Raw genomic sequence first — 19570 nt, forward strand, 5'->3', positions numbered from 1 at the left:
TAAATGGCCGGCTTTCTTCTGCGTAAATGTCACTCTGGGAATTGTCTCTGCTCATTGATTGAGTGTGGAGCAGCAGGGCGGCCACACATGCGCGCTGCCAAGAGAGAAGGAGACAGAAAGCCAAGCGGGCAAATGCCGTCTTGTACGGCAAGGTCGCCGGGGTCCACATCTGGCCTTCGCAGGTTTCGCATCAATTTGAAGCACTCATCAAAGATGGCAACAGAGACGAGCGGCGGGCTCCACATGCGGGATCAATAGCAAGTTGAACCGCTGGGGTTCTTTGTCAAAAGGGACACACAAAAGTCCTCAAGTGTTGAAAAAAAAAAATGGATGCGTGCTATATTGTAATACTGGTTGACTTCCAAGTCGTTCCAATTTAAAAAAGAAGAATCTATAGAAAATAGTGTAAAATTTGTTTCAAGTTCACCCTTTCACCAACCTAAAACCTTTTGAAAGGAGAACTGCAGGCAAGAACGACCTTTCCTTGTGCGCTTACTCGTCGAAACACCTTCTGATTAATTTGTGGAATAAGACTCAAACAGATGAATCCATCAATTTTCGCCACCATGCCGTCGAATTAACTATCCGGGGTGTTAAAAAAGAAAAGCAGTCCACAGCCGGTGCAAATTTGTGTGTATGTGCGTGCGTGTGTGTGTGTGTGTGTGTGTGTGTGTGTGTCTGTGTGTGTGTATATAAGTAAGTAGGGGTTAATAATGCTCAGTCATTTTCTTAATGTCTCATTCAGCCTGCCTCGGGCGGCCGGGCTTGATAAAGGTCAAGACTACTGGTGGTTACATGTCATCTCCCCTTATTTCATTCTGCTCACAGCACAGCGGGAGGCCGGGCCAGACTGCCGGCCACCCGCTTCATAGTGGGGGGGGTGATGAGAATCTGAGAAGATGAAAATCTGAACCTTGATAGGTGACGAGCAAGAAGAAGAGTTGAGAGTGGAGACACGGAGCTTCCCAGCCAGACTTGGCTGCACTTCAGCCACATTCTGCACACTTCACTTCAAGTATGCGTCCATTAGTGCACTCAGAGAGCTCGCGCACTTTGGGATGCATCGCGCACGCTCACGCGCACAGCATTCAGCCGATTCCTCATATACTGCCCTTCGTACGTTCAAATCCCACCAGACCGTTAGCTTACAGTAGAGATGCCCTCACACACATTTACCCAAAAAGCCACGCTGACCTGTGCTATCTCGCCCACCCGTGCTCTTTCGCTTACACACGCACGCACGCAGACGCACTACTATACACCACATTGCCTCCCATCAAAATAAATAATTAAATGTGTGCAATTACAGCTTCTGAAAAAAGATCCCTCAATTAGTGCCAAATGGGTAAATGGTGCGGGGGTAGGGGCGAGTGTGCGTGTGTGTGTGTTTGTGTGTGCGTGCGTGTTGTGTATTTTGGGTGCAGGTGCACATTGTGTTACATAAGGCCCAGGTGTCAAACTCAAGGCCCAGATCAGGCCCACCGTATCATTTTATGTGGCCCACAAAGCAATTCAATTGCATCTACTTTATATTTCTTGACACCGCTCCAAATTGGCAAATTGTCCAAAAGTTTAATACGTCACTCAATAGCGCCAGGCTCCAACGGCATGATTGCAAGAATTTTGAAATCACTCGCTGGCTGAAGAAAATAATCAGTTGGTAGCACCAGCGAGCCATTAAGATGGTTTACCAACTGCCAGTTAAACCTGCAGAAGAAGAAGGAAGGCTGGTGCATTCGACCTAACCCTAACCCTAACCTTAACCCTAATTTTTTTTGTTCAATGTCCTCTTCGATTGTTCCTTTTATGTAAGAAAATTCAGGCTATGAAGGATGTCCTTCTTCAAAGCTTTAGTTGTTACTGAGAAATAACAGATTTTGAATGGTCCAGTTTTTTTAATTGATATCCAACAATTTTGGAATTTTTTGTTTGCATTGGATTTGATATGGGAAAAAAAACTTTCCTCTGATTGGTTCGTTCTCCGTACGTGGTGGTCTTGTGTCTAGTTCTCAGTCTAGGCTATAATCTGTTAATTATTTATTTTTATTATTTTTCACATTTATTTATTTAATTTCGTGTGTGTGATTATGAACAATATGTGGATGTGTCGCCTGTAAAAGCTTACATTGAGGAAACCAGCCTCTACAAATTGTGGCCAACTCTGGCTGCAAAATGCTTGGGAGTCTTCCCCCAAAAATAAATTCAAGCAGTTTATTCCTCAACTTCTGAGGCTTGCTCCTGATGCAAAGTTTTTGACGCTGTGCCGTCATTCATGTTTTTTTTGTCCCCGACTTGAGTGGGTGTGTAGCAGTGACACCTCTGATGTCATACGGCAAATCATGGAGGGTCTTTGTCTCACGTGTGCAATCGTTAAAGACCCCCCCCCCCCACACACACTGAGCTTCCCTGACCCCCATAGCTGCAATCAACTCAGTCGAGTATTCCTTAAATCCTCGCAAGTGATCTCCGTGGCGGCGCGAGAATCTAGATGAGTGGCAAGTAGCTGTGAGAGGGAAGGTGGGGGGCTGCAAAGAAAGGAGGGGGGTCAAGCTTGTCCGTGGGTGACTCTTTGCGTGTGTGTGCTTGTCTAGAAGGAGGTGGCGGTGCGTCTGGAATAGTGATTAGGTCGAGGTGGTAACTGAACAAGGGCAAGTTTGTGTGTGACTGTGAGACGTTCACTGACCTTGGTGCTTTCTGTGCTTGTGCACGCTGGAAATCGTGCTCGCGATAACCTACGTTTACGTTACAGCAGTCAGTGAACGTTCATCCAAATATTGCTCAGTTGCTGCTTCGACGTCATTTTCTCGATCATTGCTTCAAATTCACAAGATCAATTTAAAATCCAAACCGATTGAAGGTAAAACACCCCGATTTTGTTCAGTGTCTGAGACTCCACTGAACGGTGTGATTGTTTGAAGCAGATCGGCCAGGCAGGCCCAAGTCTGTGTAGCCGTCCTATACATTGTCCGTGCTCCTCCAAATAATTGAGAATTTATTGCAAGTCCTAATTTCTCTGAGCCGTCTACGTCCTCTGACAACCACTCGCTCGCTCGCACGTTCTCTGTTTGTCCGACGCCAATAACGTTAATCTGCCAGGTTGTCTGGCGTGTAGCCAGATTGGACCGGCGCGACCTCGTGATGATACAGCCATTAGCATGGCGTCATGCTAAAGGACGAGCTAAATCTGAGCTGCCGCCGACGTGGCCGTTAAAAGTGTTAGCATAGGAGCAAATGCTATGAGAGCAAAGCAAACAGACGGGAGCCGTGAACCCGCAATCCCGGTGAGCCAGGGGAGGATTTACCGCTTGCGCTAACATGGTTAGCTTTGTAGACACCACCGTGTTTGGTAAATGTCAGCCATGTTGAGTCTGGTTTTCAGCATAGGGCATCGCGGTGCAGGTCGCAGACCCGCCGAGGGATCGTGGGGACATGCCGGAAAGGAGGGAGGCAAAGGAAGCCAAATGGATGACAGACAGAAGGCAAGTTGAAACGGGCTCATTAGCAAATATTGGCACAAGTGTTGAGGAGCTGTAATCTGACATAGTGACGAGATTCCAGGTTTGCATTTTATGAAATGCGTCTTGGCAAGCGTCTGCCAATAAATGAGCAGAGCAATCACCAGCCTTATAATAAAGGAGATCTCTGTCAAGGCCTTTTTGACACTGTAGTAGTTCATCTGGTGTGTTTTGCGTGGCGGCCATTTGCCACCGACGCTGCACCTTGAATGGGAAAAGACGTTGAGCTCAGGGGTAGCGACGCTGTGACGTCCACCAGGCGCACTGATTTCAGAGCACTAACAGCATTTGACCAACCAGCAGGAAAAGCTTTCACGCTCCTTCCTGCTAGCAACCTTTTACAGCCTATTCAATAGTTTGCCACGGGGAATTGAAATTCAGCCAGTGTAATTGCCATTTAAGGATAGTTTCCCATCGTGACGTGCCGTGTCTTGACAGTATGCTAGTTTGTATCAAGCATCTGTTGAGGCTCTGATGAATTCTGTTTTTGTTGCTGGACTGTTTTTGTGAACTTTATGCAGTCGTCCTCAATTTCCCGCCTTGTTGTGTCAGGTCAGGTGCTGAGAATCACACGTTTTACTTTCATGAAGCTTTTCTGCAGTGTTGGTTCGTGCCCTCACTTGATGACTTATATCATACCGGTGTCTTTTTATGCCCCTCCCTTGTGGGAAAGGACATGCTATGACAGCCCACCACGCCCCGCCTCCTAAAGGCACGTACATCGACACTGAGAATGTTATTTTTGGTCTTCAAAAATGTCTTATAATAAGTTTCAATTACCCCAAAGGTGCAATTTCTCCAGAACCGGGTCAAGTGACCATTTCAACCAGACTTGTTTGTGTCCATTGCCAGCCTTTGGACAGACTGTCCAATTTTGTGCTAACCTATAATGACGAGATGGCAAGCCAGCAAATTAGCTCTCGTGTCCATCACCCCCCAAATTCCCACCGACACGATGTTCACTCCCCTTTGTGGCGCGACCCGGCGTCCCGTCCACGCTGGGTACGTCTGCCAACATGTGTCGCACAGCTGTTCCACCTCGTTGCGGTTAGCGGCGGGTCAAGTAGCCGAGAGGATAAGCTCAAGGTAAGATGTGGAGCGGACAAAAAAAAATGGTGGCGCGCAAACCTGCGATGCACCTCCTCTTATCTTAAGTGAGGACGTCTTGAGAGAGGACAGCCGGGACGAGGGGAGGTGCATGGTGAGGGAGGCCCCGACCGGGATCTCGGCACAGGGGCCGATAGCGTGACTGAGAGGAAAGTGCAGTGCCGTGTGCGTAATGCTCTCAAGACGGGATATTAAGACGCGGCGGTCGACTCACACAGCCGCTCGCCTGCCTGCCCGCCCCCTTTTCTCCCCTTTTCCCCACAACTCCACTCTGGCGTCCTCTCTCGCTTCCTCCGTCTCCACTAATGATCCTCGTGTCCTGCCACACTGCTGGGCTGACTGATGCCCACTGACAGTCGCACTCAGGCGGAAACTGCTGCTGCTGCTGCAGCCGAACAACCCCTCCACCCCGTTCCCTTCCTGCCCCCGTTCCTTCCAGGAGAGCTATGACACACACACACACACACACACACACACACACACACACACACACACACACACACACACACACACACACACACACACACACACGCACGGACGCATGCACACACGCACACACACACAAAATGCAAAGGTGCAGCACCTTTCCACACGCGTGTATCATCTCATGCAAAGATGCTGACAGATGTGTGTCAGCGAGTCTCTCACTTGGCACACATGCTGCCCCACCCCTCACCCCTCTCCCCTGTCACGCACCTTCACTTTAAATACGCCCGCGTCTGTCAGTGTGAATTTCCATGTGACGGACAGACAGACCATCAGGGGACATCAAGGTGATCCCGGCAAGCTTGCCCGCTGGGGGTCTTGAACGTGTGATGACGCATAATAGTGGCACGCCATGCAACTGGACAATTTTTTAGGTACAAAGACCCTCCATTTATTGTGTGGGGTACGTTCCGGACTCACCCGCCATATGTGAAAATCCAGACACGGCTCCAAAATGCATTTACACAAGAAAGGGCCTCCCCAACGAGATGCCTGCCATCCGTCTACAGTTTGCGTAACAGCCCAGCCCACTGTTTGCATAAATACGGTGTTGAAAATATGTCAGCGTCCCCTGTATGAATCCATTACCACCCTCGCCTTCCCCGCCGGAATCCCATCGCGCTCCCACTCCCGCACTGTGCGCCACTCTCCATTTTCCCGCCTAATCCAACCGATGCGAGCTCAGGCCCCGAGACTGGCTGCGGCGGAGGAGAGGTTAGGAATTAGGTCAGAGCATCTCACGCCTCTAATTAGATGCACTTTGCTGCATATGTGTATACGTGCGCGCGCGTTTCGTGCATGTGCGTCTGCATACGCGTGGCTTGCTCTTAATCCCCAGGTGGCCTCCGCGGAAACGTTCTGGGATGACGCGGTAACCCGCATTTTGCTGCACGTGACGTCAGCGAGGAAATTAGAGCAAATGCGAGCTTTCATGGCCATGGCATTTTGACGCCCCCCACCCCAACCAACCTTCCAACACCCCGAGTGCATCTATTCTCCCCTCACCGAGTGATCCTCGGTTCGCAAAGGCGCGACGTTAGGGCTCTGACGTCACCTGGAAGTCAAAAGGCAGCAAGAAGCATGCATGGCGAACGTCGCGTTCCGAGCAGAGGCGAGCGTGACTAAAGCAACAGGATGAATTCTGAAGTTTTGAGGGCCAAATCTTGTCTGCTTAATAAAACAATCCAATGACAGGCTCCGAGCACAGCAGCAAGCGAGGGGCGCCTTCTCTTCTGCAAACGTCAGGGCTGTCGTAAAGCAGACACGGACCCCCTCGCGCCGCACTCTGAAGCCGCCGAACGTCAATTCGGGTGAATCGACTATTCTGCGGCGGCTCGTTCACTTTTTATGAGTTGCGGCCGCGCGGGGGGTGAGTAAGGATGTACTTAGCGCTTCGTGCAGTTTTAATGTCGAGCTGTGTATTCGATTAACTTGAGATGAGAACATGAAAAGTCTGCACTCGTCCTTTACTGACGTTTTGCTTATCCGTTTGTGTGTGCAAAGGGCTCAAGTCTCAGATGAGAGGCGCAAGCGCATGTGTTGAGGTAGATATCAATATAAGCGCACAATAATCAAGACACACTTGTGCTTAGAATATTAGTTTTGATTGTCTTGGCGGTCATATGGTAGCCGAGCGAGGATTTACATGTGGGCACTGCACAGATTGCACTTGCACATTAACCCCATGCAACTTGCATTTCACAGCTTGGTGGTGGAAGCTGTTCTTGAGCCGGGCAGTTTGTGGGCATCCCAAACGGGGAGTAACGGAGCTCGTCGTCATCCACTTTCGTGCTAATGCTATCGCTATTGTATGTGTGTGTGTGTGTGTGTGTGCGTGTGTGTGCGTGTGTGTGTGTGATGAAGAGAGTATAGAGAAGGGTTAGTCTTAATTAAGTTTTCAGGAGGCTTTTAAAAGGTCACGGCGTGCCTGTGCCTCCCCTACCCCACGCAGCTAGCATCCCTGCTCCCTGCCTAAATTTCACTTTCCACAACCCCCACCTCTTCTTCCTACGCCCCCCCCCCCACACACGCACGCGCACACACACACACACACACACACACACACACACACACACACACACACACACACACACACACACACACACACACACACACATACAGCCTCCTCCCCGTTGCGAGCCATCCCGTCATCAGCCACCCATCTGTGCGCATTAGCCATTCATGAACACACTCATTAGGGTGGGAGTTTGAAGCGATTGTGTTCGCTCGTCGGCGGCTGGAGCGTGGCGATTAATATTTCAGCGTCTCCCGTCGAGGAGCTGAGAGCCCGCTTTGGCCCTCCAAGGCGGGAGAATGGGGTGATGGGACACAACAAGCAAAGGAAAAAGCAAGCCTCCCCCTTGCCCCCCCCCCACACATATACACTGCCGCCTTTTAGATAGTCTCAGCTACTTAGCGTATTTCCCCCTTATTTCCATTTATTGCATCCACAGTTCAATCCCCCGCCCCGCTCACAATAAACACACACAAAAAGACCTTAACTCAAACTGACTTAATTGGGCGCTTTTTTGTTTCACGGAGCTCGGTGGGGAGGGGGTACTTGAGCATTTCCTTACAACCCCCCACCCTCTCGCAAGCATCCTCATTCCCCTCAGATGAGAGGCGCCTCCCCGGATCTCATCGTCCTCATGCCAGCTTCAAACGGGGGCAGGGGGGGGGGGGGGTGCAAGAGTGTGCGGTGGTATCAAACCATGTCGGGCGCTGGTTACGCTCCACCTGAAGACCAAATGAGATAACTTGAGCTAAAATTGGCATAAAACTAATAGGAAGAGTTTGATGCAACAAATCGCGTTATCTGTGATGCATGTCTGCACTTCTCCGGAATTTACCGTCAACAATTACAAGCAACTCGTTGCTGTCTGTGAAAAGTGAGAGACTCGTCTCTGTCATTAGCGACATTTAGCGACTTTCACCGTCAGAGACTGATCTCCCTAATATGGAAATGTCTGATGTGCAACTCCTAAACTGTTGTGACTTTTTTTTTCGATACACGCCCATGCGTCAGCCGGGGTCGGCTCCAGCTCAGCTGCCACCCAAACGACAACGAACTCCGTAGCAAATGGACAGATTGATGGACACTTATCGCTTTCAATCAATTTGAGGCAGTCCAGAATGCAGTTAACAGCCTTTTTTCATTGGTTGTTTAGATGCGTGCTACATTGCCATTTGATATTTTCTGAGCGTACAAGCACATGATGATGTCCACTAAAAGGAAACATAAGCGGGAATTCCCCCTCATTCCTTTTTGCTGTGTACCGGATATGCGGGCTTGCGGGAATTTAGCAACAACAACTTGTTAGTTCATTTTTCTTCTTCTTTTTTAAACTCTTAATCTCATCTGATCTGTGTGAAATTGGTTTAGTAAACAAAAAGCTAAAATGCTCGCAGTGGACAAAAATAGCCAGCGCAGAGGATCGATTGCGGCTTATCGGATGGGCCGCGAGGCTCGCGCGGGCCCTGTGTTGATTAAAGGACCAGTCACCAATATGTCAGGAGACATTGCTGAAGATGATTTGATAAGCGGGGTCAAGGGGCTCTTGTGCGCACGGGGGCATTCAACATCGATGTGACGTGCCAAGTATGAAGCAGGTTTTTCTCACCCTGGCTGTGCTGCCAAGTGGTTTCTCTCAGACTGGACTCACCCAGCAAGTCCAAGCAATGGCAAGCCTTGAGATATGAGGGACCCAACTTGGAAGTTGTCTTACCGCTTTGACTTACAAGCAAAGACTCCAGATCCAAGCACTGCGCGTTGCCTGAGAACTTGGCTATATTTAGCTTAATGCTAACAAAACATGCAAAACGCCACAGACGTGCTAACAGTATCATCTGCTTGGCGGTATTAGAACCATTTCAGCAACCTGCCCATTACTCAAATCCTCTTTGTAGAATGCTGCAGAGGAGTTTTGACACGCTCCATGACTGTATTATGCTGCCCCAGGTGGCCAATGTGGATACATCAGAAGGAGCAGCACAATGTCCTTTGAATTGAAACAAAACGTGAGGAAAAAAAACCTAATTGAATAAGACGAAGCGGAAGTGAAAGCAAAAAGTGGGAATGTCGTCACTCGAAGCAGGGGAAGTAAATTCAGCCTAAACGTTCTCATTGTGCACATAGAATCAGGTCCTGAATCATTTTGCAAACGATGCGCCGGTCTCGTAGCACGCCTCTTAAAAATGCCGCCAGATTTTCCTGATTTATCCCCAACCATCCTTTTTTCTTCAGTATTTTTTTTTTTTTTTTTTACCATCCTTGTCGCTGAAGTCATAAACAAAAACAGCGGCGGCATTGTCGAGAATAGACGCTCATTAGCCGCTCGCTGACTTAAAGGCGCTCGTTTAAGTCCGAGAGGAGACATTTGGCATTTTGACATTTCCCTCAATTTGACGCTAAACTTTCAGACACAGACACAAAAAGTAACAAACAACAACAAGGGGAAAAAGCGTGGGCACGTCATCAGCTTGCGGAAACATAATGAGCGCAGCGGCCGTGACGGCAAGTCACTTATCGTGTTGATCTGAACCTCATTAACCGAGCGGCCGGCGTTGACCGTCATCTTTGCGGCGTATTCAAATTGCAGCTATGACCATAAAAGGACAAATAGGAAAATTGATTCCTGACCTGAGAGGCTTCCTGCACAATCAAATCAATAACTTGACTGGACGGGTTGCCGAGATGTTAACTGGTGAGCTCATTCTGCAGCTAATTAAAATTAAGACAACTTTTAATTGCTGTGGACTTTTGGAAGGTACACAGAAAAAGAAAAAAACAGATGTTTGAATGTGTTTAATGGTAGACTGCGCACGACCACATTGAACGTCGCAGATACGTCAGTGTCTTAAGTGAGGAAACCGAAACTTGGTTTTTCTGTTACAGATTTCGTGATCATCAAAGCATTTCTGGATGCATAGAAAAATAATACCTAAAAACTGCAGTTAAAATATAAATAAATTAGACTATGAATCGATCATCGATCATGCAAAAAGGCTAGCATCTCAAACTGTATCTTTGACAGTCACTAAAAATCTTTTTGCGTACAAAGTGATGCGCGTCTGCCTTTAGAGGGTGGGGTGGGGCGTCTGGATCTGAAGGTCAAGGTCGTCGCGGAGAAAACACACAAACGAACATGCACGCAGCCTTGCTCGACCTCTGCCTCTCAAGCAACTTCCAAGTGGGCGTTCCTCTCGGCATTCTCGTCCACTTTGTTTCATTGTCCTCTTTTTGCGCAAGCGGGTGCTCACGTGGGGCAGGCCTAATGAAGTTCCGCCACCGCCCCCTACCTCTGTACCTACTTCACCCCCCCACCTCCCTTCCACCTCTGGCGCTGTTTCTCCCCCACCCCGAGGGAGCTGGCTGGCAGGGAGCGAGCTGGCTGCTATGGCAACAACAAGGAACCCTCCTTCTCCCACAGGTCTCCTTAGCAACTGGTAGCTTGGCATTGCCGTAATGAGTGTGCCCGGTGTGCCAGGCTTTGTGTCACTTCAGTGTGTGCGTGTTTTATTCCCGCCACTTTAACTGAGAGCGCAAAATTAAGAAGCTTATTTTCTTAACATGTAACCCAAACTAGCTCTTGACTGACTTCACTTCACCCTCAGTGATGTGCGCGGTATTGTGCTTTATTCTGACACGGCGGAATGCGATTAAAGGGGCAGTGCGAGGAATTTCAGTGCGGCAGCGGCGAGCCAAATTGAATTAAATGCCGAGAATGATGTTCATTAAAGTGTGATCAGAGGTGTTCGCTGACCTTTGGAACGTGGGAAATGAGATTCTCATCATTACCAATGAGATAGGGAGGAGGCTAAAAAAAGGCAGTAAAGAAATAAAACACGATTTGAGTTTGTTTGCGCTCGGCAGAAGCAGCACAATTGCATCAGCAGCTTGGTCTGATGTCGAAAGATTCATTGACTGTGGTACTTTGACTTCAAAGTGCCCCGTTTTACGAGTCTGGACCATTGCAAGTGAGATGCAAGTTGCTGGGAAGTTCTTGTGAGTTCCGTCGCCGCCGTCACCGAGAGACGACGTTTCTGAAGCTTGTGCCGATTCCAAAGTTCCTCATCTAGTGAGTGATGGATTACAGCTTGGAAAAGTCACAAGCGAGGCCACCAAACTGTTGCGTAACGAGTTCTCGCGCCTTGGCAACGAGCTTCTTCCTTGATGATTGTTGAGGTACGGCCCTTCAGTGTCGAGTCGGTGGCGGTGCTTGCTCAAATTTCCGTACACGCGCACATTCAGTGGCTCCTCTGCTTTTTGTGGGGTCGCGGCTGACCTTTCGCACGAGGCCAATTAGAATCTCGTTCTGAATGAGAGTACACGCGGCCGGGAAAAACCAAAATAAATGAAAGAAACGGCATGAATGTAGATGAAGTCGGCATAATCAAATCCACACCGCGTCTGTTGGCTATTAAAGCGCTCTCGAGTATAAATAATGACGCCTTTTCGACACACAGGTGCACACGTGGACCTGTGAAGGCTCGCACGTTCAGATTCTGCCCATCTTGTTAAAAAAAAAAAAAAACAGCAACAACGCTCATAAAGCGCCTGGTCTCCAGGCATGGCAAGCTCAGTGGAAAATGTTAGTTTGCTCCCTCGGCACCGAGCGTGCGAAGTGCGAGCAGGCTGCCGGCCCCACAGGTGGCCGAGCCCAAACACCTGTTGTGTGAATCCTCCGTGGGTGGGTGTGAGCTCGGCCTCCCTTGCAGGTAGCGGCGCTAACACAAAAAAAAAAAAAGAGAGAAAAAGAAAAGCAGCTCTGTGTGTCCACCACAACACTTAGTTTTTTTTCTGCTTTAACATGCGTGGGTGTCAGATGCGAGGCCCAGATTGTGTCCCCTTTACGCCCACCGGCAACACTCAGCTGTCCCTGGCATTAGCCGAGTGGATTTTCCGATCCCCTGTCCGGGTCTCAGATGCTCCGCTAATCTGTCCGCGTCTATTTTTAGCCCCCAAAGCCGCGGCGGCCCTTCGCCCCGCCTCGCCGCCACTGTGGTCGTCGCCTGATGCCAACGCTTGCCTTTGGCACCAGGGGCGGCTGACGGCCAGCCAACGCTTGGCTGCAATTAGTGCGGAGTCAGGCAGGAATCCCCCACCAACTCCATTACAGGGCCCTCTCCACGGCCACTTCCTGATCCGGCAAGCGAGCGACGCTTTTGGCTTTTCCTAAATGGCACTCCCGCCGTGTTGCGCAATAATGTGGGCGGATATGGAGCACCTTTCCAATCACTCCACTCTACAAACTCAGTCAACTTGACTAGAACGGGAGCCCAGGGAAGCCACGTCACGATTTTTTATTTTCATTGCAGGACCCCTAAAATCCCTACAATTCTTTTTTTTTCACAAGAATATGTACACATTTCAAGTTCAAATTTAGGAGTTTGGGGGCCTGCTTAATTCACTGTAAAAAATATATATAATTATAAAATAAAAATAAATATGTATAAAACAGGGCGGCACAATGGCACACGACCGCCTCACAGTTAGGAGGGTGCTGGTTCCATTCCACCTCCGGCCCTCCCTGTGTGGAGTTCACATGCTTGCCCCATGCCTGCGTGGGTTTTCTCCAGGTACCCCGGTTTCCTCCCACATCCCAAAAACACGGTAGGCTGATTGAACACTCCAAATCGCCCCTCGGTGTGAATTTGTGCGGATGGTTGTTCGTTTCTGTGTGCCCTGGCAAAGGGTTCAGGGTGTTCCCCGCCTACTGCCCGATGACTGCTGGGATAGGCTCCAACATGCCCCCAAAATATATATAAAAAAAACATATAAATATAAATAAATAAAAAATAAATAAAGATAAATAAATAAAAAATATTTATCCGGCCCTAAATATCGACGCAAGGCTCGAATATCTTTGTGAACCTTGTGCTCAGGCGTAATTTTGCCAGCTGAAAGGCACTCGTATCCGTCGCCGTTATTTCATTTGCACACACGTGCCCTGGTTGGGATGCGGACACTGCGGGTAAATCGGCTTAAAAAGCATTCAAAGCGATGGCTGTGAAAAGATAGATTGACATATCTGCTGCTTAAGCTGTCTAATAACACTCATGTGCGCTGTGTGCTGTGGTTTGGATGGGAAAACCTTTTTGATTGTACTTGAGAAAGAAAAAAAATGTGACATTGGATAACTCTTCAAACATTTGGAGAACTTACATATGCAACATAAAAAGAATAGCTTACTCCATAGGGTTCGGGTCTGGAGACACGCTTGGCCAGCTTTCTTCTCAAGAAATGACCACCGGTGCCGTTGAGCAGAGCGCCTGCTGATGCAATGCGGCCCCCGGTGGCAGTAATAGCAGCTTGATTGCGCTTGCAGGGGTGATGGTGTCGTGTGGCAGACGAGTAACTGTTTCTCACCTCCTAATAGACGACCGGCCTATTTTTAATCTCTTCAATTTGATTGCCTTCCAAAAACAGGCCGCCCTGCCCATCTGTCTCTCTTAAAGAAGCCTCCTAAAGGGATTTTAATCATCTCGCTCGGAGCCGCTCAGGCAAATCGCTAGTACGTCTCTCGCTCGCGCACGCAAAACGGTCCCCATGTTGTGTTGTTGCTTCATAGTCTCGCTACTTGTCGCCGCGACGACATATTGTCTCGGCTCCTTTGTGTCATATCTGTGCAGCCCTTTAGACCTCATTGGAGGCTCCCACAGACGCCGCTCCCCCCCCCTCAACAACCCTGTCCCTATTTATCCCCTCAATTCTTTATTTCCCTTCAAATGGGGGGGACAACGTCAGCCGTGACATCAATCAGGGAAAGCGAATATTTAGCCGGCGCTAATTTCCACCCATAGCCCGGAGACAGGCTTAGCTGACAAAACTCATTCCTGCGCAGAACAAAACTGTCCCTGTGTTGAGAGCCCCCCCCCTCCTGCACCCCCCACTCTTCACTCCACCGTTCCCCTGATCCCTGCCGCCTTGTGCACACACACACACACACACACGCACGCATATGCGCGCATACACACACACACACACACACACACGCACACACAAACACACACAAAATCACAATAAACACAGTTAGCGCTTGTGTTAGCCCCTCTTGATTTAGCCCCATCAAATGAATGCGCGCCATGCAGGGGGATGCCCCTTTTGACCGAGACATAATGGCTCCATTCTGCGTGCAAAATGCTGGGCCAGTACCAGTGGAGTGTGGCAAGCAGCTATCGCCGGTGCCACTACAAGAGCAGCTGCTGCGTTTCTTAGTGGGGCACGGCCCAGCCCGGCGCGCCGCTTCACCCTTCAGCCGGCTTCCATCGGGGCCCGGCGCTTTCTTCCCAGACCTCCCGTTTGACCCGCTTCTTTTTTGGGGGTGGATTGAGCGGGGGGCATTTGGAGGGCACCCCTTTGTGTGCCTGGGACAAGGGCCCCTTACGGCACCTCAATTTTCCCATCCCGCCCGTACCTCAGAGCGCAGCTGCCGCCACCGTGCCAGTCAGGTTATCCCCCACAAATCATCGGAGCAGACGTAACGAACCCTTGGCCCAATCATTGAGCCCAAGCAACAATGTGAGATCATTTGACCTTTAAATAATGGCTTTAACATCATTTGCCCCCCCCTCCTCATCATTGCCACGGCAACCCTGAATGAAGTACTTCTACAGTAAACTCCCACCATCCACTCATGTCTTTTTAATTTTCCAAACGTACTCTTAATAGTCAAGATTATGGTGCTCTCATAGCAGCATCAAAGTACTTTTTGTTTTTCATTCATTTATCTTCAAGCGTCGCGGGCGTGCCGGATCCTATCCCAGCTGACAGTCAAGCTAACACGCTAAGCTAGTATTTTCTTGCTTCGTGACTGTGTTAAAAAAAAAACTACGCCACTCTCAACACGATCATGTCACGTTTCCTTTCAGTCTCGTTTTGCATGTGGGTATAAACCCTTAAACCAGAGTTGTCCGCTGACTTTCCCAGCTCTCCTCCTTTTTTGCTGTCAAGCTTTTAATTGGCGCACAAAGCAGCCAATCAGATGGATTGCTGTCTATTGTGCCAAATCATCTGTCTGGATGTTTAAAGCCTAATGAGAGTTGATTCTGATCAGCCAGGAGAATCTTGTTCACTTTAATTGGCTGTGATTGGACCCTCTCAATTACCTTATCCTCTTTTACCATATAACCATATGATCCTCCTTTGACCCAATTCACTTGCTGTGTGCTGGCCTGCAAACCATAACAACCACTCCCCTCTCCTCCCCCGCCACCCCCCAAAAATATTATGGCGGCAGAAAGTGCATCTGTATAGACCCCGCCGCCGCTTCATTAATTATTTAGCGGCCTTTCTCGAAGGCCCGTTGTATTAAAGGGGGTTGTGTGGGGGTGATTTGAATAGGAAGTAGCTTCCCGGACCCGAGCGTGTGATGTGTGTGTTCCCCTGTCATTGTATGTTTCTGCCGGCTTCATTTGTCTGCCTCGGCGAGCCGGGGGGCTGCAGGAGAAATTTCCATTCGATGAATATTTAATACATAATAAAGTTTTTGATTTTATTCTATTCAATCTGAAAGGGGTGAAAATGTGGCAAAGCTTGCTAGGCCCCACTCAAGGACGGAAGGTGGCTGAATTTCCAAACATTTCAGTCTCACCACATCATCAAATCTCTATCTCTCTAAAAAGACGAGATATGTGAAAATAAGTTGAACGTTAAGTCCTATATTTTTGCGGGTGATTCAATCCAATCCAATACTATTGTTTGAGAAATTCAAAAAGTATAAAATGCCACTTTCAGAGCCAACATCAAGTCGGAAATTGCCGCATCAGATGCTGAATCAGAATTGCTAGCACTGATTTTTACTATCCTGAAACTATTCAGTGCTTAAAAAATATTTAACATGATGAAAAGACAACTTTCAGCTACAAATTGAGCTGTAAAGCCCATGAAAAATTGGGCAAAAAATTGGAATTGATCCGCAGTGCAAACGTAGCCGTAGTGACTCAGATTTGAAATGACCCTCCTGGAATTGGAAGGATGCCCTTTGATAGGCTCGCTCTCCCGTCATATTTAATGGCCGTATAGCTGAGCTGACCGCCGCTGACCCGTCATGGCTCTGCGAGACGCCCAGCTGGGAGTGCCCCTGAATCGACTTGGGATTAGCTCAGGATTGTCTGGGATTACGCTGGGATAGAGAGGGATTAGTAGCGACTGCCTGTTTTGGGGGCCGTGAGGGCCATCGTTCGGCCAAATTGCCCCCTCCCGGCTCACGAGGCAGAAATGTGGCACGCAGCCACCTGCAAACGTGCCCCCATCTTCTACGTTGAAAGCAGAAAGGTGGCGCGGGGAGCCTCGCCAACGTGGATGACGAGCGTCATGGCTGGCCGCCCTCTGAAATCTCCCAAATCTCTCTAGCAGGTGGATTCATCAGATAAAGAGGGTTTGGGATGACAGCAAATCCCTCCAAGTTTAGTGCGGCTGCTCTTCCCTCACACGGAGATCAAATTGAGATTTGAATCAGGCGGGTCACGCAGAGTTTCAGCCCCAAGTGCAAGTGCTGCTCGGCCAAGGTTGCCCCCCCCACTGACTCTCAGATGGTCAACTTGAATCTCAAACAGCCTTACTTGCACAACATTGAGAAAAAAAATCCAACACAAATACAACCACGGTGGTGCAGTCTTTTCTTGGAAGTCAAGGTTGGGTGACGCTAGATTTCACTTTAGGCAGCATATGATGGGGGAGATTTAGAGCGGCGTGATAGGTTGAAGGGGGGAGGATGAGGGACGTTTTTTGGGAGGGGTGTGTGGAATAGTTGGCGCGTCAAGAAGCCGTCAGTAGCAGGGAGCGGGCGTCCCCTGCGGGCCTTTGCACAGCCGAGATGAAAGGCTGTTTAGTGTTGGAGGAGCGGCATCAAAAGAACCTCCCGCATCCTCCACCACCGCCCATCCCCCCACATCTCTCGCACTCACCACAATATGATATAGTTCTAGCGTTGCACGTTTACCCGGTTGCCATGGTGCCGCGCCGCGTTGCGCCGCCGGAGGTGTCACAGCGAGATAACCCAAGGAGGCATTCACAGATCACCTGAATTCAGTTCCTCTCTCTCTCTCTCTCTCTCTCTCTCTCCCTCTCTCTCTCTCTCTCTCTCTCTCTCCCTCTCTCTCTCTCTCTCTTCCTCCCTGCGTGTTCTCTGCCACAATTTGATTTATTTTGTTTCCCCGGCGCGCACTTCGCCGTGAATACAAATAATCTGCGACATAATGGAGATGGTGGAAGTGAGCGTCACCCTCAATCTCAATAAAGCCATTGTAGTGCTAGATTCCCAAACCGCAGGGGTGCTCCTCTTATTTTTGATACTTTTCCGACTGGAGCGTCAAAGCGTTTGGCTCGCCAAAAAAATAAAAAAAAGTCAAATTTTGCGGCGAGTGCCTCTGCCACGCGTCGGGAACTTGAGCATCCGGCAATCCTTGAAATGTAAATGATAATCCAAAAATGCGATCCTCGCTGACTCTACACGCTGCCAGGATAATGGGAAAGTAATTGGTGACACACTGCATAATTGACGGCGCAGCAATTGTAAGCAGACGTAGAGAATGATTGTTGTGGGCACAGAAATGTGGCAAATAAGAAGCGACACCCCCTAAAAAAAAGAAGCACTCGCTGACAGAATAGAAACTGAGGATTGTGATGGAGATGGGAAAAAATGGAGGAATGAAATTGGCAGAGGCAACAGATATTGGAAATTGGGATACATCCATTAGCCTTCCTTGCCCCCAGCTCAGTCTCCTGATACATTCGGAGAGCAACGGCTGGCGCCAAGCCAGCCTGGCGCAGACTTCAAACATTCGCAGCAGCTCACAATGGAGATGTAGAGGAGGACAGCAGGATTGATGGCAAGCAAAGTGGGAGGACCGACAAGTGCTGAGAGCCTCGAAAGACGTTTCGGGTTGGCGCTGGCTGACGGGGTCCGATCGGAGCGCCTCGTCGGCTGCTGCCGTCCACTCAAGCACTTTGTATTTTTCACTGTTTGACGACACCGTGACTTTGCTTGACGCGGATTGCACCAAATATGAAAGTGACCCGAGAGGGACCGATAGTTTTGATGTCAAAACGTTCCGACATCTTGAAAGACTAGTGTTGAAGGTGATCCCACCAGCCTGAAGATGACAGACTGGGCATACCCTCCACTGTCAGTCCATCTGTCAGTCGAGAGTGACGCCCGCCCAGACCATCCCCAATGATCTTAATGTATGTTTTTGAAACACAGTGAGATACTTTAGAATGCATACAAGGCTCATACCAGTTCTGATTATGTCGCCGCCATAGGAACATAACTCTGTCGTAACTTGACAATCCGATGAAATTGACACAAATGCCAAAGTGTCACTTTGAGCGCTGACCGCAATCTTGTGTACAATTGCCATCTCGGGGGTTTTAATTAATATTGCTTTTTTCCTTCCATGTCCCTGCAGAATTCCATCCGCCACAACCTGTCCCTGCACACCCGCTTCATCCGCGTTCAGAACGAGGGCACAGGGAAGAGCTCCTGGTGGATGTTGAACCCCGATGGAGGGAAGATGGGCAAGGCTCCGAGGCGGCGAGCCGTCTCCATGGACAACAGCACCAAATATCTCAAGAGCAAAGGTCGCATTCGAGGCAAACGGGTGGGACGCCCCGGAATAGGAGCAGGCTCTGCCGTCGCTGGCTCTCCTGACCAGGGCAGCCCACCGCATAAAGGCCTGCCTGGTTCCGGGGTGACGTCTGTGACGGACAGCGAGTTTGACGCCTGGACTGATCTCCACTCCAGGGCCAGCTCGTCAGCTTCCACCCTGAGCGGGCGACTGTCGCCCATCCTGGCGGAGGGGGAACCAGAGGAACCAGATGAGGGAGGCCTGTCCTGCTCCACCTCCCCCCACCTGTACCCATCGCCCACCGCCCGCTCTCCATCCATGGGGGCGGGCAACCGCTGTCCTCCCCTTGAGCAATTGCCTCAGCTGGCAAGCCTGACAGGTGCCATCAGTCTGGATGAACAGCTGATGGAGGACAGCTATCATCACCATCACTCACAGCAACAGCAGCAGCATCCCTCTGTTGGCAGACATAAGCACCAAACGGCCATCTACCACTACAGTTCTGCAGTGAAGGGCCAGTCCTCCTACGGTTCAGGTGGCTACAGCACGTCAGGCATGGGCATGATGCGCCACCACTCACCCATGCAAACTATCCAAGAGAATAAGCCAGCCAGGTTCTCGGGAACCATGCGGACATACTCCGGCACCAACGCCCTGCAGAGTCTCCTGACGGGAGGCTCGGCCGGGCAGCCGTACTGCCCCAAGGAAATGATGCTGGGCCTGAAGAGGGAAGGCCATTCCTTGATGCCGTGCAACGGCACCAACGCTCACAGCCACCACACCGGGGGGCACCACGAAGGCCACAACGGACCTCACAGTCACAGCCACAACAGAACTCACAGCCATACGCCCGTTCACAATCACAGCTTGAGTCGCGTGGGCCACAACCACAC

The 19570-nt window shown here is 49.8% G+C and overlaps 1 protein-coding gene across 1 annotated transcript in view; it reads left to right on the plus strand.

Moving 5' to 3' along the window:
* Window positions 1-19570, plus strand: part of LOC148392535 (forkhead box protein O6-like) — a 33800-nt gene that overhangs the window by 11413 nt on the left and 2817 nt on the right. The window contains exon 2 of the mRNA XM_088387458.1: window positions 18519-19570. This exon is cut by the window's right edge and continues 2817 nt beyond it. Coding sequence (XP_088243584.1) covers window positions 18519-19570 — 1052 coding nt within the window. The remainder of the gene's footprint in view (window positions 1-18518) is intronic.

This window comes from Syngnathus floridae, chromosome 10, assembly GCF_059516105.1.
Source record: "Syngnathus floridae isolate MCC-2025c chromosome 10, RoL_Sflo_1.0, whole genome shotgun sequence".
NCBI classification, from domain to species: domain Eukaryota; kingdom Metazoa; phylum Chordata; class Actinopteri; order Syngnathiformes; family Syngnathidae; genus Syngnathus; species Syngnathus floridae.